The sequence below is a fragment of the Rhea pennata genome, chromosome 1 (genome assembly GCF_028389875.1).
Source record: "Rhea pennata isolate bPtePen1 chromosome 1, bPtePen1.pri, whole genome shotgun sequence".
NCBI lineage: Eukaryota > Metazoa > Chordata > Aves > Rheiformes > Rheidae > Rhea > Rhea pennata.
The window spans coordinates 127,875,182-127,897,607 of NC_084663.1; the positions used below are offsets into that span (position 1 = coordinate 127,875,182).

The 22,426-nt window shown below is 35.8% G+C and overlaps 1 protein-coding gene across 10 annotated transcripts in view; it reads left to right on the top strand.

Annotated features, from left to right (window-relative positions):
• The window catches only part of DMD (dystrophin), a 1,316,389-nt gene that overhangs the window by 1,009,726 nt on the left and 284,237 nt on the right, over positions 1-22,426 (top strand). For all 10 annotated transcript variants that reach the window (XM_062600033.1, XM_062599961.1, XM_062599984.1 and 7 more), the window contains 2 exons: positions 3,492-3,703; positions 10,579-10,733. In XM_062600033.1, coding sequence (XP_062456017.1) covers positions 3,492-3,703; positions 10,579-10,733 — 367 coding nt within the window. The remainder of the gene's footprint in view (positions 1-3,491; positions 3,704-10,578; positions 10,734-22,426) is intronic.

Genomic DNA, 22,426 nt, shown 5'->3' on the forward strand with positions numbered 1-22,426 from the left:
CACTGAGAATCTCCTTCAAACAGTTGCAAATACTGATCCTCATAGTAAAGATATCGTGCAGTTGCCAAATTAAAAGTAAAAAGGAATAAGAAATTGGATACAAAGGGAGACTGCCACAGTAAAAAGAGATTAAACTTTGAAACAGAGACGTCACAGGATTTAGCTGTAATGAACAGAGTATTTTCCCTCTCCTAGGTAATAAACTAGGGGGGCAGGAGATGGAGAAGGCTTTAGTTAATACAGTTAATTATTTAAAATCCCTGTACTGTAGTGATTCCAGATATAGTGCGCCAGAGCCACATTTGTTCTGTCTATCTAGACATTTTTAAAGTATAATCATCACTGTGTAGGTGTAGCTCAGTCTGATCTCAGTAATATACTGTTGTAAATCCAGCATACAATAAGGAAAATTACATTACTTTTTCTGGGTAAAGCTTACTTTTTGTCGCATTGAATGTTCATATTTGGGTTTCAGAAATATTTTGTAATTTTTGCAATGGTCTTTTGTCAGTGGGGCATGTTTTTGCTTTTTTTTTTTTTTTTTGTTAACTTACTGAATATTACTTTAATGAAAGGCAGGAAGTAGGTGATTATTTTCGTTTCTTTTTTTTTTTTTTTTTTTTTTTTTTTTTGAAACTCAGACAAATTCTTTTCTGGAAATATTACTTCACATGCCATTGATTCTTTCAGTTTTCTTGTGTTTAGAATTCTATTTCTTATTTCTACAGTTGTCTCCATGGTCCTGGATATGGGTCACTGCACATGGGGACAAACTCATTTTTCCCTCTGCTGAATCCCATATGTTCATTGTAACCTTCAGGATTATTATAAAGTCCTGACAGCAGACATGACCCTTCCAAGGCTATAAGCACTGTGTTAGCTGCCTGACAGACCTTTTTATTGAGGTTCAGCGTTGCTTTCATACAAAACACTCCAAGGATTTTCTTTTCTGTAGACTTATTCCAGTCAGAGAAAGCCTTTTATATGTTTCAGTGCCCTTGCACAAAAACCAACTTGTTATTTAGAATACCTTGAAAAGTCTTCTACTATCCAACAACACTTTTTTTTTTTAATTGCAGTTCTCTCATCCTTTTCATCTAGAGTCACTAACTGCGAGTGAGTGGTTCATGAGTTGTTAGGATCAGTTCTAACATGAATACGATTTTCTGAACATTATTGTTTGGCCTGTATCTGTAAGTGGTGTTCACCTTTGCTTCAGTGTGAAACATCCCACTAGAGAGCATCCACAGGATCAAAGTATATTGTGATGAAACATTGTTTTGCACCAATAGTTTTCAGTTTGTTTCGGAAATGAATTCTTGTATTTTCATTATTTTTTTCTTATTCAAAAACCTATACACTTTCCACACTCGAATGTGAGCATCATTTAATAAGATGTAAACTTAGAATAATGAATGGATTTTTATGTTACTTTAAACTAAATAAGAGATATCGTAATGACAGAGGCCTCTCTAATTATCTCTATGTATTTGTCAGACATAGTGTTTTGCTGCTTGGTATAATCTAGCTCAGAAGGGCCAGGTGAATTTTCTAGGTGCCATGATGTGTTTGTCCTGAAATATTTTGTTTCCTTGAACCAGTGAGTGACCCAGCCCATTTAACAAAATTTTAATTTGTGTGTTCTGATTACCTAGTAACTTCCTGAACTCTCTTTATTTCAAATCTGTAATAAAGCAAAACTATTAAGTATCTTTGAAAACTCTATGTATGTCAGATACTTTTTTTTTTTTTTTTTTTTTTTTTTCTGAGGGAGGTAGCTCAGGTAGTTTGGCCAAATACCGATGCATTTTCGTGAGTAAATGCTGTTCATAGCTTTTCTTAGATTTACAGTTTCTGTGTTTGTAGTCAGCTGTGTAAATGTGCTGCTGGGATGTCCTGATTACATCTTTCATGATGCAGGCCGATTCCCCTCCTGGGTGTGGAGAATTGGTCATCAGAGAATCCCAGACAGGATGAAAAAAATCAGTCTTGGTGAAAAAAGCACAGTCCCCCTTTAGCCACATGATCCAGACGCAGCACAGAGATTTTACTTGAGCTGTTCAAGAACACTTCTGTTATTTGCGCTTCCTGTAGACCACGGTCTCTTCATTATTTCAAGTAACAATCTAACAGCAGAAATCCTCATTCAGATATGCGTAGAAATGAGTTGTTGTTACACGACCTTCAAATATAGCTCTCTAAAATGAAGGTTAGATGTGCTTCAGATTGAATTTAGGTATTTGTGCCTTAGGCTATCCTTGCTTTGGTCTGATTGTGGATTTTGTTTTTCCATTCTGCTTTTTCAGTTTGCCTTGTGTCTCCTGTATCTTGGACATGCTGCCACGTGTACTCATTCTGTTCTGTGCATAGGCTTAAGCAGGGTTGCTGAAAGAGTTTCTTCTTTTTCTCTGAAACTTAACTGGATCCGTGAAAAGATCTTTGTCTCTTATTCCAGAAGAAGGAATAACACTGATAGATACAACTCTCCTTTCCACGCTGAATCATTTTCCATCCCTTTATTCTTTAGCCTGCACCATTCTGGAATCAGCTGTGCCGTGAGAGATGCTGTGCTGCAGCTACCTCTCTCACTGATAATTCCACTTAATTTTCAAGTAATCTAGGAGTCTTTGTTCCCCTCCTGAGAAGGCTTGTGAAATTTTAATGTAGTGGGGCAGTCTTCAAGTATAATATTAGGAATATAATTTGGCTTGCTTAAACTCAGGGAATTAAAGAAGGGTGGGCGGAGGTTATTTCTTAGTGCACCAGAAAGCATTTTTTATTGTTTGTCTTTCCTTTTTTCTTTTGTCAAAGATTGTCTGGTTGGAAGACTAAGCATCTTGATGCTTTAGCTAGCAGATTTACACTATTACGGACCAGTCTGATGCTGGATGTTAGCCAGCACTCATATTAGTAATTCTAGTAATTTTTAGGGTCCCCAGAACCACATTTTTTCAAGTGGTGGCAAATCTAATCCCTATTTTACAATTAACATGAACGTATGAGTAGGGTTTTTAGACAGCCTTTGCAGTCTACTAACATTCACCTTAACAGATGAAGAAAGTGTAACCATTAATTGTATCTTGCAGTAAGTCTTAAAATAAAATTACAGAAGTCCCTGAAGGACTTGTTCTTCTAAAACGTTAAACCTGGAGTTGGTTTGGTAAGAATGAAGGATGATTACTACTGCTTTTTCTAAAATGTGATTCTGTTTCATGATGCTTTTTGAGGCTTGAACCTGGCATTTCAGGCTGCATATGAATCAAAATACATGCCGTGTACCATAGTGTCATGCTGTGTGCCCCAGAACAGTTTATCTGTTCTACTTTATTAAACCAAACTTAGTTGCAATTACAGCTGAAAAGTACAAGAGCTCTGCAGTATGATCACTTCTAGAAATATTTAAACATAATAACTACTCCTTAAAAAGAAGTACTGTTTTAAGTGACCCAACTTTTTTCTTTTTTTTTCTTTTTGCCTTTATCTTTCACCAGTTGAAAAAATACAGAGCCAGTGGGATGAAGTGCATGGACACCTCCAAAGCCGAAGACAGCAGCTCCATGATATGTTAAAGGATTCAACGCAGTGGCTAAATGCTAAACAAGAAGCTGAACAGGTTCTTGAACAAGCAAAAGCTAAGCTTGAATCGTGGAAAGAAATTTCCTACACCGTGGAAGCTCTGAAGAAGCAGAACGCTGAGCTTAAGGTCACTATTGAGAACTGAGAATTTAACATTAAGATAAATAATCAAAATACTGATACATGATTGAAGATATTTTTGCTTGAGTTGACTAGATGTTTCAGGAAAATATCCTCAAAGTATTGGACAGCGCATATCAAAGACATGCACTTTATTCTCTCTCATCTCCCATTAATAATTAGAAAAGAATTATTGAAGTCTAAAATGAATATCACACAATTCTTCAGTGAAATTGGTCCTGACTTGTCAGTCCTAACAAATAGCTGCTTGGTCTTGCAGGGAAAAAAAGCTACCTTTTCAGCACAGGTATTTGTCATCTCCTTCATACACCAGCCTTGGTTGAGGCACTGGTACTGCAGTACTGCTGTGGGTCTATCAGCACTTGTAACAAAGCTGTATAGGTTGTCCTGAAATGGTTAAAAACAGAAAAAAATGTAGCGAGATGTCTGAAGGTATTTTGAAAATCAAGTATTTTATATTTGCCACAGTATAATCTCACTGGATTCAACCTTGGCAGGGTTATTAAGGGCAAAAATCTACAATGCCCGGTCTCATGTTTTTACCGTATACTAACTGTCACGTTTTAGGTGCTAAAATGTACGCCTCAGTTAGCTTAGCTGAGCTGTACCTCAGTGCAGGTATGCTGTAACTTTTGCGTCAGTTTTTAAGCAAATTTCATGTTAAGGAAGCACATGTATGTCATACTTTGATGACATTCCTTTTGAATAAATTTTGGGAATAGCTGTTTCAAATTAATAATATCTCATTTTCTGGTTGGGAAAACAAGGCTGAAATCAGCTGGTTGATCAGCCTCTTAAAGTGAGTCCTCCATCCATATTAAAGGAATGTTATGTTTTAGTTACTTGAGAGAAAGTTAACACAAATATTTTTTCCAATGTTCTTTCCTCTCCTGCCAGTTTTTTTTTCTTCTCTTTTTCTTTTCTTTTTTTTAATTATTACCACTCAGTTACCTGGCTAAAGTTTATGGCCTTGCAAACAGTTATATTTGCAAAGCTGATTGATGAACAACCACTGTGAAGAATAGTGGGGTCAAGCCCTCATCAACTGATTTCGTTACCAGAGGAAGTGTGTGTGTAACTGTATTATTGGTCATCAGCTAAGTCTATCATCGTTAGCCGTTGCCATTCTGATATTTAGAAGTATATACAAAAGCTGTTGGGTTTTTTTTGTTTGCCTATAGGAAGAAACACCACAGATCTTCTGTCATCATCTTCTTTTAGGGATGGGAAGTGATTAAGTTTTCTTACTTAAGATTATACCTTAAGGGTCATTGCTTGGGAAGGATGAATTATGGTAAACAAGGGCAATCACTCACTAATGTATTGGAAAGAGTTAGAGATTGTGTATACTGCTGTCATTCAGAGAGGACTCACATTTGTCACTGTCTTTCTGTGAAGACAAAGTGCTGGCTTCTGCCCAGTGTTTGGTTTAAAAAAAAAAAGCAGCAAAGTCAGTGTCCAAGCTCCACTGCAAAGACACAATTAACAACAAAAAACAGTTCTGTGCAGTCTCACATCATTGTGCCTGAGTGTTTTATGTCTTGAACACGAACTACATAACTAAGAAAATAATTAAAATTATTGTTTCCTATACGTCCATTTTTACAGGTATGTGTCAGGTTTAGGTGAGGTTAGTCTAAGAAGTTGTGTTTTTTTGAAAAATAATGATCTCATTGGATTAACATTCTCCAGAAAAATAAATAAGTGTATGCCCTTCTCCTTCTTCACCCAAATTACAGAGAAGGTATAGAAGATCTGTCTCTGAATAAATGAGCAGGGTTTGAAAAGATATTTGCAATTTTTTTTCACTACTCTTTGACAAAGGAGAAGCATGTAAGATACCAGTACCTTGGAACATTCCTATCTCAGTCTCTGGATTTGATGTTACATGTTATGTCCTGTTACAGAGATTAGGCCGTTTATAACCTTAGTTGTGAAAGCAAGTCAACCTCGCTGCTAGTCTTCAGCCAACTTTGCTCTGCCCTCGTGGTGATATGAATATCCAGAGGCTCTGCCATGTCAAGGAGTCCCAGTCACTTTTGTTACTTCCATTTGTTTGGGTTTGCCATCCTTTCTCCCAAAAGCCCAAAAGAGATTCACCTCTGTCTCAGAGAAGGGGGGGTTCTTTTCTCCCTTTGACCAGCCTTCAGAGAGGAAATCTCTGTCTGGCAGTAATTCCTCTTGTGTCAAATCCTACATGAAAGCTTCTCAGATGTGACAGCGTCAGCGGTTTTATTTCTTGTTTGAGCTAATTGTTCATGCGTTTTAAGGCAAACTGAAATGTTGAGTTTAGCTGCTTTATATTTCTTTTCTGTAGTAGTATCTGAAGTGAAGGACCTAGAAATGCATCAGATCCTCAAAGTAACTGCTTCCCAAGCTTCTGTACCACAACACATACATTTTGGTGCTGTCCCTTTGAATATTTAGAACAAGTGCAGTATCCTTTGGGTTGCTGTTACAGTGATGAAAATAAAGCTGTCAATTCTATTCGTTTGTGCAGAGGGAAAGAGCCAGGTAAGCGTGACACTTACACAAATTCTTCAAACCTATTAATTTTGTCAGCTTTGTATGTCAGCACAGCTTGGTGTGAGAAAGTGTGATCAGCAAGTCTTCTTCTCGTGTGGTTATTAAACATCGTAGGTCTGCCTGGAGACGGCTGAGTCAATGCAAAAGTTCCCCTCCACTCTCAGCTTTGAATCAGTGCCTGTGCTAATGCTTTTGTGTTAGGGCATCCTTCCACATCAGTGGATGGGCAGGCACTCAGTAGTACTATTATTTTGATTGTTTATATTTTTATAATACCAGCCTAAAAGAAGGATCTGTAACTGGCTTGTGTTTACCCAAGGACTTTTTTTTTTTTTTTTTTTTTTTGGTAGGATTTAACACATTTGCTACTGACATTTTAAAGAAAGGTACTGAGTCTCCTGTAGCTACTAATGAAAAATATGATTTGTTTGAGTCAGAAGTTAATTCAGAACTCATTTATTGAGGATTAATGCACTTCTTTTTTCATTTTGCTTTTTAGTCTGATATTGGAGAACAGTAGTCTAACTGGGGTTAGGTAAGGAGACTTAGAACATGACATGCTGCTCAGTGAGAGTCTTTACCTGCTCAAATCCGGCTTGTTATTGTGTATTAAGTGCTGACTGCAGATTGTTAACTCGGTAGGCTGAAGGTTACGCGTATATAAATAGGACAGGTAGTCATACTTCAGCTCTTCTCCATCTCAAGTCATCTGAACATAAGTTAGTCTAAAGCTAGTCTCTTAATGTGATACTGAGCCCCGTTCGCTCCTCGGCCCCTTGTGAATTTGGGAAGAGCTACGGAGGCATCTCGTCTTCCTCCGCACCAATGTAGCTGAGGTGGGCAAGGTGAAGAGGAAGAGCGAGGGAGACACGCTTTTGTTCCTTTCCTTCGCTGACCACCTCCTGCCCGTCGCCGAAACACAAAGCTGACCAGAAGCCTGGCCAGGGGCCCTGCTGTGTGGGGCGCAGGAGCCAAGGAGCCTTCCCTGGAGGAGGGTGACCTTTATGCCCTGTGCTTGTGGATAAGGCTGAGGCAATTGTGCTTTTATCTTCTTTCTTTTTTGGCTTGAATGTTAACTTTAGGAAATTTAATGTTTGCTCCAAATGTTGCTGCTAGCTCTTTGGCTACTCCCTATGTACCAGCAGAGGATGAAGCCCAGTCTGGAGCTTCATCCAATCTGAGGATGAATCCCCATTCTGGGGATTTTTATAATTCCCAGGCTGACAGCATGCTGGTTTTATCTCAGTGGAACAGCTAACAGTTAAAGTGATGTTATCCACTATTGTGCAGATACTGAAATAGAAGTGTCTGATGAAAAAGTGAAGCTCTTTTTAAGTATATAAATAAAACATATGCTATGGAAGTCCAGAGAAAGGACAGAAAGACAGACAATTTTCCAGGTTTGTGATATACACCTATTCAGTGTAGGAATTTGCATACTCTGAATTGCATGATGCTACATGTACATTTGACTGTATTTGAGCTTCTATGAATAGTTTATTTTGTTCCACTGGGAAACTGTGGGATAGAAAAAAAGCCCATTCTGATTTCCTTACTTGTTTTTAATTAAGCATGCTTAATTACACAGACTTTCTTCCTAATAACAGCAACTAGTGTCTCCTAATTAAAAATTAAAAATAAATTTATGCCTAAGTGACATGATGAATTCACAGCCCTAATTCTTTAAGCCTTTTAATAAAGTCAGGAAGTTCCAGTGAAGACAGACAAAACAAGGAGAATGCTTTAAAAATGGCAAAATGAAATTAGGTATTAAAAAACTTTCCTTTAAAAAAAAATCAAATATGTTCCAAAGTGGTTAAAAGATAAACAGGACCTAAAAGTAAAAAAGAAGGGGAGGGGAAATTTTTACACCATTATTTTTACTATAAAAGGTAATTTTGTTAAGTCACATAAGATAAAATTGAATGTGCCTCTGGTAGGACAGACAATAAAATATTTACAACACTTTGTTCTCAGTGTGTGCAAAGGGCAGAGTTGAAGTAAGGCATACACTCTTCAAAGTTGTTGAAAAATTACGGACCAATTCCCAATGAAGTAGAAAATAAAAATTGTTTCTGTCGACAAAATTCTCTATATTCTTCATTTCTTTCCTGAGTGATGATCTAGTGTTGTAATGTCATGAATTTAATGGATTAATATTGAAGTTAATGGTGAGAATCAACACTTTTGGAAATAGCCTTGTAATGGATCTTTCTGCATTTTCATTACAGAGACTGGTTTGGAAGGCTTTATAAGGTCGTTTATATTCACATGGGACTGGGCAAAAGGAAGTTATTTTCAGAGTGAAGTTTACAGGCCATTAGCTTACAAAGTGGTCAAAATGTTATAGTAACTTTTCTTTGTAATGCAGTGAATAGTCTACTGTAGTTAGCTGGAAAAGAGTAGCTGTATGTGTGCCTGAATTGGAACATGTTAGTACTTAAAAAAATGAGAAAGGTAGAGTATACTCAAGATGGAAACTCTTAAATATTAAACAGATACTTACTATAAAAGCTCTACAAAACAGAAATGCTAATTATAGTATATTTTATTTATTAGACTTAGACATTTATGTGTTTAATATATAGAATTCTGCCAGAGAAGGGGCTCAGTTATGGGAGTATTTCCAAAACAACCATCTGCCTCTGTCTTCTCCACAGGGAATGCTACTGGTTTTGCTATAAAATTATGAACTACACTGTCTACTGTCTACTGCCTACTGGAACTATCTACATAGTTGCCATGAGGGAATGACTTTAAAAATTATATATAGGCAGCTGCAGTTTAGCCAAACTTAATCATAGATGGTTCAGATGGTTCACAGAGTCAGTGTGCTCCTCTGGAGGTTGATTGTTAGAAAGAGGATTCCGTGTTCAGAGCAGGTTGCTGTCATAGTATTTAAGGGTATTTGCTGCACTGTCATCAGATGATTATTCTGCTCTGTCATGAAGGAAACCTGCAGAATAATGTAGGAGAGAAAGGAAATAGATGTTTCCAGTTTTAAATTTTGGAGGAAGCCTGTGAGAACCTAGAGATGCTCTAACAGCTTTATAGCAGATGAGTCTTTGTGGGTGATCCCAAAAACTCAAGCAGGGGCTCTCTTCAAAAGAGAAATAAGTTTCAGACCCAGCCTTACCAAAATCAATTTTCAGACTTTCTGAAGTGAAAAAATAATTGAACAAATACTTCCAGATGTATTTATTTTCACTTAGTATTTAGACTCTTCTGTCAGAGTTTGCATCTTTAAATTGTTTGATTCGTTATTTGAATCAAAACAACATTTCAATAGGAATACCGCTTTGGGAGAAGGGGGGACAAACCCCAATTTTCTTTCATTCAGTTGCCTATATTTAGTATTAAATTACACTTTACTGTAAACAGTCAAGCCTTAGTGTTCACGTTTTATAGATAGCTTCTGATATTTACATTCAACTTACTGTTTCTATTTGCAAATATAACCTTTTTTTCATATGCATTGTCCCAGTTGGTTGGTTACTTGTTTGCGTAGTACAGAAGCCAAGTAGACTACCTGTTGTCTTTACTCTTCCATTTTTGTTGTTCCACATTATAGCTTCATTGCATTTATATGGAAATTTTCTCTGAGAAATGGACTAACAGGAAAATGCATGGGGTCTGGCTGTAGTGAGTCTTCCAAATTTTGGGGAGGTGAGAGGAAAAGGAGAAAGAGGACAGGACAGGAAAGGAAAGGAGGCTTAAGTTTTAAAAAGTTTTCTTAAAACTTAAAAGCATAGACCAGGATTATAAAAATAGTTGAGTTTACCAGCAGTATTGTATTTTGGTGTATTGTAGATACAGTGCTGTTCCAGTAGATGGCACTAATTACATAAACAACACAGTAAGATAATAAAGTCAGAAAAAGATAATGTGAAAGCACAGGCAATATTTGTCCAAACCTTAGTATAATTTCACATTATAAAAAATAAAATTACCTATAATGGGATATTATTTCACAATGTTTTGTATCAGTATAATTCTACCTCACAGATAGAAGTTATACTAATGTATCCACCCATTTCTTTCTCAGAAAAGAACGATCAAAATTCTAATCACTGCTTACCAATTTCAGCTGCCATGCTTTATCGGACATTAAGGATTTTGTTGCTCAGTCACCTCAGACAGTAGTAATCCTACAGTCTTATAACTGAAAAATAAACATTTAAAAAGACTCTGACCTTAGTTATCAGTAGGTCTGAGAAGTCCTTACTCTTTGTTTTGTATTGATGGTATAAGCTGTCCATATACTTTTCTACTAAACATAGAATGTGTATAATAATATTATGATGATCTGAGATTTATTTATTTTTATTATTCCAGCAATTTTCGAAAGAATTACGACAATGGCAAATAAATGTAGATGTGGCGAATGACATGGCACTTAAGCTGCTCCGCGATTATTCAGCAGATGACACCAGAAAAGTAGAACTGATGACAGATAACATTAATGCAACATGGGCTGCCATTAATAAGAGGTAAGATACAGATTCTACTAATAGAAACTTCTGTAGTCAGGAACATTTTTATTAGATCTTTGATCACATTCTTAGTTTCATTTCATAGTCTTTGACTCTGTGAAAGATACCAATTCATTACTAAAAGCCACCAAACTGTGAATCATTCAGTATGCAATCTGTAAAATCAGAGCATTTTGAGGAATAAAAATGTCTTTCTTTAAAGCAATAAAATAGTTTTATATTGTTGTACATGAAATGAGATACATAAAAATTAAACTAAAGTTATTTTAATAAGTTTAGTGTCCTGGATTAAGTTTTATAGCCTGTAACTGAAATGAGAATTGAATTAGTTTTTAAAATGTTTTTAATTAAGTCTATAAACAAGATCAGAAAAGTTAGTTTACTTAAATATGTAACAAATTCAGGAGATCTTCTTACATCATGGAAGTTAAATCACTGATGACTACAGAAATTTATTCCCACTCTTTTTTTAAAAATATAAAAATGATTTTGATATTCATATGCCTACAGAATGAGTCACTTTAACAGCATTTTTTTCTGAAGCAGACTTGGCAGTTTCCTAAGGTCCTGTAATGAGAAGAGATGCCATTGATATCCTCTAAAAGAAAGCTGCCTTATAATTTGAGAGTTTTTTCTAACAAAACAACAACTAAACTGAGAAATTATTGTAAACGTGTGGTGACTATCTGTTTGTATTTCTCTTCTTATTGTAATAGCCATTTTGGACTTATTGGTAGTAACCATTTTTTAATGAAAACTAAAACATTCTGCTGCTTGTGCTCTGAGAAACTGGCTGGGGGGGAACTTCTTGTCCTGCATAAGAAGAGTTAGAAGCCTAATACTCAAAACTGTAAGTGGGTGAAGTTAGTAGGTCAAAAGGTTTAGATGGAAGAACTGAAGGAAATTGCTTGTCTCTGTATGTAGAACTGCAACCCAATATTGGTGAACTACCTTTCTAATCTTGAAGTCTAGCTATGTCTGTAGCTGCTAATAATAGTCAGGTAGCAATTATAGCTAAGATGGCATCTTTAATTCTGCATGTATTAACGTTTCAAGAAGGAACCCAGTGTGTATAAGGTTGCCTAAATGTGAGAATGGACACTGTTGCATGGAGTCATGCAGGTAGTAGGTTAGTAGAGACTATTAATTCATCAAAGCGCAGTCCATACAGGCTTCTACATAACCCACAGAATTGCTCATAGCTCATGCGTTAGAGGAATTACTGTAGTAAATGTTCCATGTCTTAAAAGAGAGCCATTTGAACGACTGAATTGACATTTCCTATTAAGTATAAGAGGATAGGATTAAGGTTGTGCACGAAATCGTAGATCTAGAATTTCCTAGTTTTGGGCTGCATGTCTTTACAAGCTTTGTACTACTTTGTATATAATTTTTGTAAGAATTCCCATGGGTTTGGGAACTTGAAAAAGAAGCATGTTGCAAAAGTATTTGATAAGCTTCTTTGAGGGCTGTATCACATTTTCGTCTTTTGTGAGTAGTTGTTAAATGAAGACTTACGTATGGTATCAAGACAGCAAAAAAGCCTGTAGCTGGAAGAGCCTATCCACCTGTGGGTCTCTCAGGTTTGTTCCAAGCAGTGGTCAGCCTTCCCATTGCCAGCGAGCTGCTGAGTGACCTCCTTGGAGCACCTCCTCAAAATTTGTTTTGTTCAGCAACTTTGAGAAAAGCAAGAATAGAGTCTGTGGGCCTTTAGATGATTTAAATGCCAATATAACAATTAGTTTTTTTGCCATTTTTTTCCTTCCCTTTATACTTCAGCTTTCAGATTGTTGCACAGAGCAAAATAAACATATTGTTTGTTTATATGTTTAGGAGGTTTTTTTAAGTGTAAGGGAATATTTTTTCTGGGTTTATCATTGGCTCCAAGAAAGGCTAGTTCTCCTCTGAGATGCACGTGCATCGATTTCAGATATATCCATGGGTGTTACTTTCATCTAGACCATGAGCAAGTAAGGCACTGGTGATTCAGTGACCTGATAATGGTGTAGAAATACATTTCAAATATGAGTCTTGGCTTTTTCTGCAGTTGTATTTTAGAAGTAGTTTTATCAGTGTTTATACATTCAAACTGCTCACCCATCCCTTGAGGAATGGGTGACAAGAAGAAGTACACCTGCTGAAGATTTTTCTTTTTCTCCCTGTGTCTTTAATTTAAATGACTTGATCTTTCTGTGTAAATTTCCCTTTAAAAGAAAATTATTTTTTTTTCACAGAAAAATTAACAGACTTACGTTGTTTTGAATTATTTTTTCCTCTAAACTGCCATTAGGATCAACACTGTGTGTTAAGGATATATGTGAGCCCTCTTATCCAAGAACCAGATTAGTAAAACAACAGACAGGCAAGTAGCAGTAAAATTACACTTCGCCCGTCGGTAATAGTTCAGCCAAAGCAAATGCTTTAGTCATTAAGGCAGCATCTGCCAGCTTGTGTTTTGTTTTGCTTAAATAGATTTGTGGCTGATTGCTGTGTGTTTACCCTTTGCCTTACTATTTTGTTTTATAACTTCGAACTATAATGAAAAAGACATTTAAGACATAAGACATATGAAAAAGACTCCTTTAATAGCCAAGTTCCTGAGTGTTTGATGGGTGCTACCCTTTTTTTACTCATCACTTTTTATTTTTATTTTTATTGTTGATGCTGAAAAGATACACTAGAGGCACATGAACTGATTAGTTGGGCAAAAGCCAGAATGACTTGTAAGCATATCTCTTCCTATTCCCTTTAGAAACATTAACTGTCCCAGAAATAACTGTGTTATTTGTTAAGCTGATGCGATTAAGGAGAAAGTGATCTGTATTTCTTGTGTTAACAAAAATAAATCAAACAAGTGAGCTATTATATGCTCAAGAGAAAAAGTTACAGTGGTGAAAGTGACCATTAGAAATTTACTATATGTAAAAATGTTCTTTATGGTTCTATATAGGCACATTTTTTGACATTGAAAAAATAGGCAAATCAGACAAGGATTATAGTACTCCCTGCTTTTGTAGGCACTCACATTGTTATGTGAATTATCAAATAAAACATAAATGCAAGTTTAACTTTGTCCTTTTCCTGGGAATCTACCCAGCATGTGTTTAAATTTCGCTAATTTAAATTTCAAGCTAGACAAGGATTTAGATCTTTCTTAAGTGGAACATATCATAACATATGTATTCCAAGAATTAGTTAGGCCTCAAACTCAATACGGTTTAAGAGACACCTTCAAATATTCGCTATCTCACTAGTTCCTGTGCTGAAGGTCAGTGAAACTCAGGCTGCACTGCAAGTGTCATTGCTTGCGCTACTCAAGATACATTTTTGGAGGGCTTCTGAGAGAGGATGCAACTCATGTATCAGTCAAAATGTAAAAAGTAACTTTTTTCCTTTTGCAGGGATTAGGCAGTGAATAATCGATAAATACTAAGGTTTCTCTTGTTCTTAGTTTAAGCTGCAAGGAGTTGGAGAAATGTGGCGATGTGGCTGAGCTTCTAGGCAAGTTATTTCAAGGGTCTGAGTTACCAACTACCATCTAAGAATGATGTTCATTCTCTAATGCAGCCAGTTGTACAAACACCTTGATTTTGTATGTCAGGTGGATAATATCAAATGCAAATGGCCAAACAAGCTAAAGGTATACACAATACAAAAGTATGATGCATATCTGTTTCCTATGTAATAATGCAGAATAAAACAATAATTAGAAGTGCTAAAAACTCCATAGTCTAGTTTTGGTCTTTCAGCAAACCTCACCCTCTGCGAGCGGCTTGCTGTAAGAGCACAGTCCTAACAATACGAACTTTATCTGTACATAATGTTTGTAAGTATCATTTTATTGCCTACAAAAAACAGCTTGATCATTCCACTGGAGACCAGTTTTGTTAATATAACATGCCTATATTATGATTACTTCACTTTATGGCTCTTGTGGAAAAAATCATATTTATGTTACAGTCCCATTGCATCCTCTAGATGGGAAAAGTCTATTCTAACACCGCAGCAGCAGCCAGGTTTATATATATGCATTAAGTTGTACTGAAGATCCTTGCTTGGTTTCAGCAGCCAGACCATTTTGGGAGCCATCTCTGAAGAGCTTATTGTTTGACTTGTTTAGGCTTGGATTGTTGCACTCGAGAAGGAAGTAATTGCAGAGTAAGTCTTAAAGAACTAACATGCACATCCTCTAAGCTTCCCAAACAAACTCAGCCCTTTTCCTTTCCATTCTTTTATTGTTTTGAAGGTTGAGCTGCATAATTACATGAGTATGAATAGCTGTTGTAGTTCTTTGTGCAGACACACTTTACTAGAGCACAAAGAAACAATTCAATTAAAAATGTAGGTGGCCATAGGAACCTTGTTTATACTTCTGTGCTTGCTGTTATAGAGCTGTGTTAGTGTGTGCACGAGCAAGAAATTATTGCAAATATAAAACTATAGATGACGATGAAATTGGTCAAGTGTCAGTTTTCCATAAATTTTTTTTTTAGCAAATCCCAGTATGATCATTTTTGTCATTGTCTTTATAATGGTGATTTATCAGTTGTTTTTGAAACAATTTTACTGGTCTCAAGAAAGTAGATAGGTAGTGTGACTGCTTTTTACAACCAGTATGTCATGCGAAAGTTGTTTTATTTGCAGCAGCTTAACAATAGATACTAATTTAAAATCACCAAGATTGCTTGAAAACACTGCACTTACAGAGCAATTGTTTTGTTTCACAAGAGATGTTGATAATACATGCTTATATTGATTCTATTTATTCACATCAGCTTTATTTTAAAAAGAAAATCTTCAGTCTAGATGTTCTTGACATACTGTCTTTGAGATCTTCACTTTTTTTAATTCTGTAAAGACTTACATACTTTCAGACAGTCAGTATAAATATTCATATTGAATAAAAATGAGTCTTTGTGGTCTCAGATACCACATCCAAGATTATGATAAGGAGCAAGTAATTTTATACATCAGCACGTTTGACCAAAGACCTATAATGTCCACTTTAAGTATTCATTTGTATAGGAGGAACAATCAGGTTTTACAAAAGAATTAATCCAGAACTCTTCTGGAAAGTCTGAGTTTGCTGTGAGGTCCTGAGGCCTTTCTCATTAGACACAAAGATACAAAAATGTTCTCGTTTCTGTAGAAATAATTTGCCTCACTTCTTCAATGGAGTGCTCCATACTTCTCAGAAGTTATCAGCAGAGTCAGTAACACTGGGAAGCTCTAAAGAAAAACTCTTTACCAGGTATTTATGATGTGAGAATGTTAAGGCTTTGGTGTTTGAAGTGTGGATATTTTTGAGGCTTCCTATGTGTTTTATTTTTAGATAAAGGATTATTCTTTGCTTTCTTTCTTCCCTTCTGTTACTATTATTTTAAACAAAAATGGACCCTCAAAAAGACTGCTGAAAGGATGTGAGCACTAATTTGGCATGATTTAAGGTACTCTTGAGTTTCATTTGAGATTTTTGTCATTTCCTGTTTTACTTGACATGTGTTAAATATTCATCCTGTTATGAGAAAGCATACCTAAAAGAGCTATTCTAGAAGAATTTTATATGATTAGAGATGCCAAATAAGTTACCCATATGAAAGACAGTCTACTAACTGGCTGCACTCCGAAACAAATACTTACGTACTCAATGTAATCTCAAGCTATTCAGCAATGACACCAGTTCACATTGTTTTATTATCTTGTCTTCCTACTGCCCCTAAAATTTCAGCAGCATATAGGAAAATATATAAAAATACAAAAATAAAAGTACTAGTCAAAGTTCCCATAAATAGGGCATCTTGAAAGTTGCCTTACCTGGCTATATTCTATTTTTCATCTTTCTTTGGTCTCCACTCATCTGACTGTGCTTTTTATATAGCAGAGACACCAGTATATGGAGCCTAGATGATAAGTCAGCTGAGTATACTGAATATTTCTGGCATACTTCGTGATGGGACAACCTTGGATATGTAGTGCTTTCAAAATGCTGGTAGGATGAGCAGGAAAAGCAATGTTACCAAGAATGTGGTGTGATTTATCATTTCCATCTTTGTGATCATACCTTTAGGATTTTGAAAAACTCTTTAAGATTAAAAGCAAAAATATTCTTGAGTTATTTTAGGAGAGGGTAGCAATATCAATGGTTCTCTACAAAAAAGATCTATGGAGCCTTCAGGGAAATATTTCTGAAAACTCTTTATACCAGTGTGAACAAATTTAATGCTCCCATCACTTCATTGAGATAGATCTATAAGCTAGAACTTTATTGCTTCTGGGAAGGCAAGAGATCATCCGAATATTAGCTAAGACCACCCCCAATAAAAAGTTAACCTGTAAGCAAGCATTACAAAAAGTATCATTATTCTTAAATTAATTGCATTTTCAACTTGTTTGTCCACAGGTGGTTTGCTGAGGTATTTTAGACGTAGTGACACTTAGCATGAATTCGGCTGATCTATGTTATTGTTTTTTCATTGTACATTAACGTTAATAGTTTCATTATAGAGAATTAGAAAGAAGGACAGCACTGACATAATGCAAAGATGCCTTCAGCTTCAAATACCAATAGCAAGATAATTATTAAAAACAAGTAGGAAAAGTGAAAGCAGCACCTTTAAAAGACAATTCCTTACTGCTCTTTCAGTTTTTTGTGTTTGACTCATTCTTGATTTATATTTTGGTCTTGAGAGAAATAAAACTCTGCTGCTTTGCTACTATTACTCTTATGTTAAATTCTGTTTATTCCTCTGTGATGTAGATGGGAAGAGTTCTCATGTTATAGTGAAACTCAGCAGGACAAAATCATTAAATAGGGGATGGCAAGGGATTCTGAAAGGAGAGCAGCTTCATGCGCTGGTTTGAGTAATAATCAAAGCTGAATATAGACATTGCAAAGTGCTCTGTTTGAGAGCATTCACATCTTTTGCCTCTCATTCTTCAGCAGAGGAGGGGCAGAGACCAAGGTGGTAAGTGTAGTAATGAGTGAGCCTGATTTTGTGAGAGAATGAACAAAAAAGTCAGCTTTCGGTCTTACTGTATTAGAAAATGAAGATGAATGTGTTGTTCTTTTCCTTAAAGGTGAGGTTTTCAGAACTGTCTAGGGAGTTTTACTGTCTGTTTCAGCAGGAGCTTCTGCTAATGCTTTGGTGACCTGAAAGTCAAACCTTAAATCTAGTTCCTCTCAAGCTGCAGATAAATTAGGAAAACTGTAGCAAACTGATTATTGCTCTCATCCAAAGCCTATTGCAACAAGCAAATGTCTTTCCTTTCCCCTCAATAGACTTACCGGGCTTTGTGTCCTCTATAGCAAACAACTGAATAGAAATTAATCAGCAACAGGCTAGCAGAGTGCCCGCACAAAAGAATTTGACCTTAGCTGTCAGTTTTTATTTAGATTGTTATTCGCTTGCAAGCCTTTTTTGTTTTCCCCTGATGTTTTTGTACGGAGTATTTTTAACAGAATATTAGTACTATTGAAAGCCTTGGCATTTAGTTGTTGTGGACCTTCCGATGAGCTATTGGACAGGCAGGGTAAGCTTTCCACTTACTTGCTTCTCAGCCGCTCTTGAAACTGAGCGAGTGATTCAGCCTGCCTGTCAAATTGTTAGTCTCTATGGAAATTACCACCAATTTGCCAATTTGGCAATAGTGTTTTTTGCTTTTTTTTTTCTGTGGCTTTGTTTCAACTATGAACAGGGTTTACATGACACCTTGTTTTATACAGACTGATAACGAAATTGTTAAATGAAAACAACTATATATTGTTATCACTCTGGTTGAGAATCAGTGGCACGAGAGGCTAATGATCGTGACTTTTATGGACACCACCAACCAAGGCAGAGACCTGGGGGAGTGAGGAGATGGAGGACAGAGAGGAAAAAACAGAGTCAGGAGTCTAAGTTTCTGACCTGTCCCAGGATAGAGTTGGGGGGAGATCTCTGGAGAAATGAAAGATTAAGCTGATAATTCATGAAGATAGAGCTTGTAGGGTGCAAAGAAGGGGAACCAGTAAGAAAGCAAGGAATTTTTTTAAAAGGAAAAGATCCGTATCTTCAAGTTGTTTAGCATCCAATATCAATCATGACCAATTCTACAAATTTAAATGTAGTATTCTACATCACCTGAAAAATGTAAAAAAATGAAGCTTTATTTCCCAACTACTAACCTTTATAAGTCCTGTGAAATCCTAAAAATAATAGCCTTGATATTGTTGCTATGACTGGCTTATCTGCAGATTCTTTCTTTGTAAAAAATACATAATCAGTTATATTTCTGATATGTATCTAGTTAAGCCTTGTGGTAGTCAATTATATAGGTTCGCTTTTTGTTGATAAATGATATAATTTTTATCTATTTTAAAATGTGCTACATCTTTTTGAGACTCCATTTGTTCTTTTGACACTGTGTATAGTAAAAAGAAATTTCTTGAAATTACCCAAAGTGCCAAGCTATCAACATCCTTTTAATGCTTTCTGCATTTTATCTTATTACTATCTTATCTTTTCATGTTGTCTTTTTTCTTGGTTCTCTATGTACTGTATTTTTATATACTTTATTATTTTTTGACTCATATTAAATTAGATTTGAATTTAATTTTGTATTATTCTTTTAATCTAACTTAGATGCATTTTCTGTACCTTAAAGAACAACTCATGTGTGCTTTTTTTTTTCCTGTTTAAAATTCTGAAGGAGATGCTGCTATTTATTTTCAATAGTAGTAAACAGTTCAGAACTTTACATGGCTTCTGGGTTCTTAGGCCATGTCTGAGGTTGATATTTCCATGGTGCTAATCATTGATAACTGCCGTTGCTCTGTTTTGAACCATATACCTCTACAGGGTCCAAGAGGGTGGATTTATTTTGTAGTAGCTGACTTCATGATGGGATTTGCTGCAAGTGATGGAAGGCAATTCTGCTAGGGCTGTCCTCATTCTTTTTTTTCCTATGGGAATCCCAGGAACTGAGAGAACATAGTGCAGATCTGCCTTTGGTGACATCCCTCCTTCTTACTCTGCGCTGATCCCTTGGAGCTGCAGACACTTGTCACTATTACTGCTTTCTCTTTGGGGGAAAATAAAAGTAGAAGTATGAAATATTTTCATTAAAATCTACTTTTACTAAATTGTTTTTCCCATCGTATCATGCTTTGGCCACTCAAATAACATCATTAATTTTTATATCTACTGTTACTCTCCTCTATGCTAGTTGGAATGAGATACCCAGGCCAGATCAAGGACTGCTGAGTTAAAGATGATTGGCATCATATTTATTGCTATTCCTATTAGTAGTAATCTTTCAGGTGCTAGTATATATTGACATCTTCATTAAGTTGTTGGTCTTGATTTTAAATACTTATCCCTGCAAGGCTACAGGTAGTCAGAACCCAGAAGTATGTACAAAGGAGTTTTAATCCTCCATGTAGAGTTTGACATTTTGGACTCATTTACATTGACTCTTTCTGCTATCAAATGCCTGATGATTTGCTCCTCATGCTCAGGGTTGAAAGTTGTATGCACTGACTGCATTATACAATCTGAGCTTTACTTTTCTTTCATTTAAGATGTTTCTGTAATAAAATTTGATATCCCTGCCACTGTTCCTAAATAGCTCCTTGTCTAGGGGATTAACCTATGGAGAGTAATCTATGGATAGTATGGATCATGCTGTTTTACTGTTAGTTTTCAGCTTTTGTTTCAATTAATTCAAATCAAGAGTTGACAAATACATATTTTCCCAAGAATTCAGATTTTCATTGTCCCTAGAAGATACATAGTAAAGAAATGTAGAATGGTATTACAAATGAAAGCGGAAATATTCCTGAGTATCTGTTCTCAATATAGGGCTTCATTTCTGTTTCTGTCTCAGAATGACAAAAACATAACACTTTTGTATTTGTATATTTGTAGACAGTTTCTCCCTCCAAATAAATATTTCTCTGGATGCTGTGTGATTGGGCTGGGAAGGGCAATATTTTACTAGTCATAAATAACAATGATTGTTGAACATAATTATATTTTTGTGTGGTGTCATCAGCAGTTACTACAAGTATAATATGCTGAGCTAGGACTGGATCAAATGAGCTGATCAGATTGATTTTATTATTATGTTGTCACTACTTGGTGTTGGGGACTATTAAAATAAGTAACACAAATAAGCCACACTCATTTAACTTGGCATGCTGCATGAGCTGTGGCACATTAAACAATTCTTACAGAGATCACTTTGTCATATATTGTAGTCATTGAAATTATTTAACAATTTCAAGTAATTGAGACACTGTAGCATAGATGTTGAATAGCAGATGATTCCTTAGATTATTTATACCTCTGATCCGAAATAAAGAACTACAGAAATTAATACAATAAATCAAAAGAGCACATAAATATACTAAAGATCTACAAACACAACATGTCATGGTAATGCTCTGTGGCTTAAAAAAAAAAAAAAAAAAAAAAAAAAAAACTATTTATTTCCTCAATTGTTCGGTATTTTTATCCCTTATAAAAAGTAAAATTGTGCAGTATATGTAAATCACTCATTTAGAGGACCATGACTACTACAAAAACATGGAATTTGTTAGAAAGTCTATCTAATACTGCATTCCTATATAACATTTTTATGGATAATTTATATGCAGTTTTGTGCACATATCTCACTGCAAGAGCAGAATGAAGTGAAATAGATCAAGTAAGCTACAGTTTTCTTTTTTCCATGAATGCACTTACAGATTTACTTGTTAGCATTTTTAATAGAAAGTTAATGAGTTGTTTGTAGGCCACCCATGCATACCTAATAAATGCATTAACATCAGTTGCACCTTATTTTTGTTAATTGCAAAGCCAGACAGCCATATAAAGTGTTTACTTGAAGTTAAACATGTTGAAAAGTTTTGTATTTTGCTTTCCTGTGATGCTTTTGAAAGAATAATTATCTGTTTTTTAATGTTTTACATTATTTCTTCTCCAACTGATTTCTAGGAATCCTTTATAGTCTTAGAACACAGGACTTGCAAAGTTAGATGTCTGCCATCTGAAAAAAGTAATATCCAAGCCAAATAATGGGACATTGTATGATCTACCTTGGTGTCACCCCTTGCTACTCAGGAAACTGCTTTGGATTTCCATGTTCCATATAGACTGGGTTTTCACACCTGTGGTCAACTTGCAGTATATAGGTCTCTGATAAAACTGAAACCTTACCCTCTCTAGCTTTGTGCACCATTCTTATGTTAAGAAAGCTGAGCCATAACTTTTGTGAACAAAACAAAAAGCATGAAACCAGGAATCGTATAGCCATGCAATATACGAAAATAATGTTGCACTGTTACAGCAACAGTCCAGCAAGCCTCAGTACCAAACCTTATGGGTAGGAAAGTGATTTTATTTTCAAGCAAAGTCAGTTTTATGTACCTGTGTGCTCTTGGATGTGTTGTCCAAGCTGTCTGTCCAGCATTTAGGCAGCAAGATGTTTGTATTTAAGAGCTCTGTCAAGGGGAATTCCTTGGGATAACAGAGGACAGGGGACATACATAAGCTAATGCTTTGCCATTGCATCTCCAGGCTTCTTCTTAGGTGGTCAACAGTGTGCTTGGTTGAGGATATGCTTTTCTGTATCCTTCAGGAGCTCACAGTGGAGAGATTCATTTGTCCCTTGTCACGTTCCTACTCTGTGAGTCCTTAGGTTTTATTTTT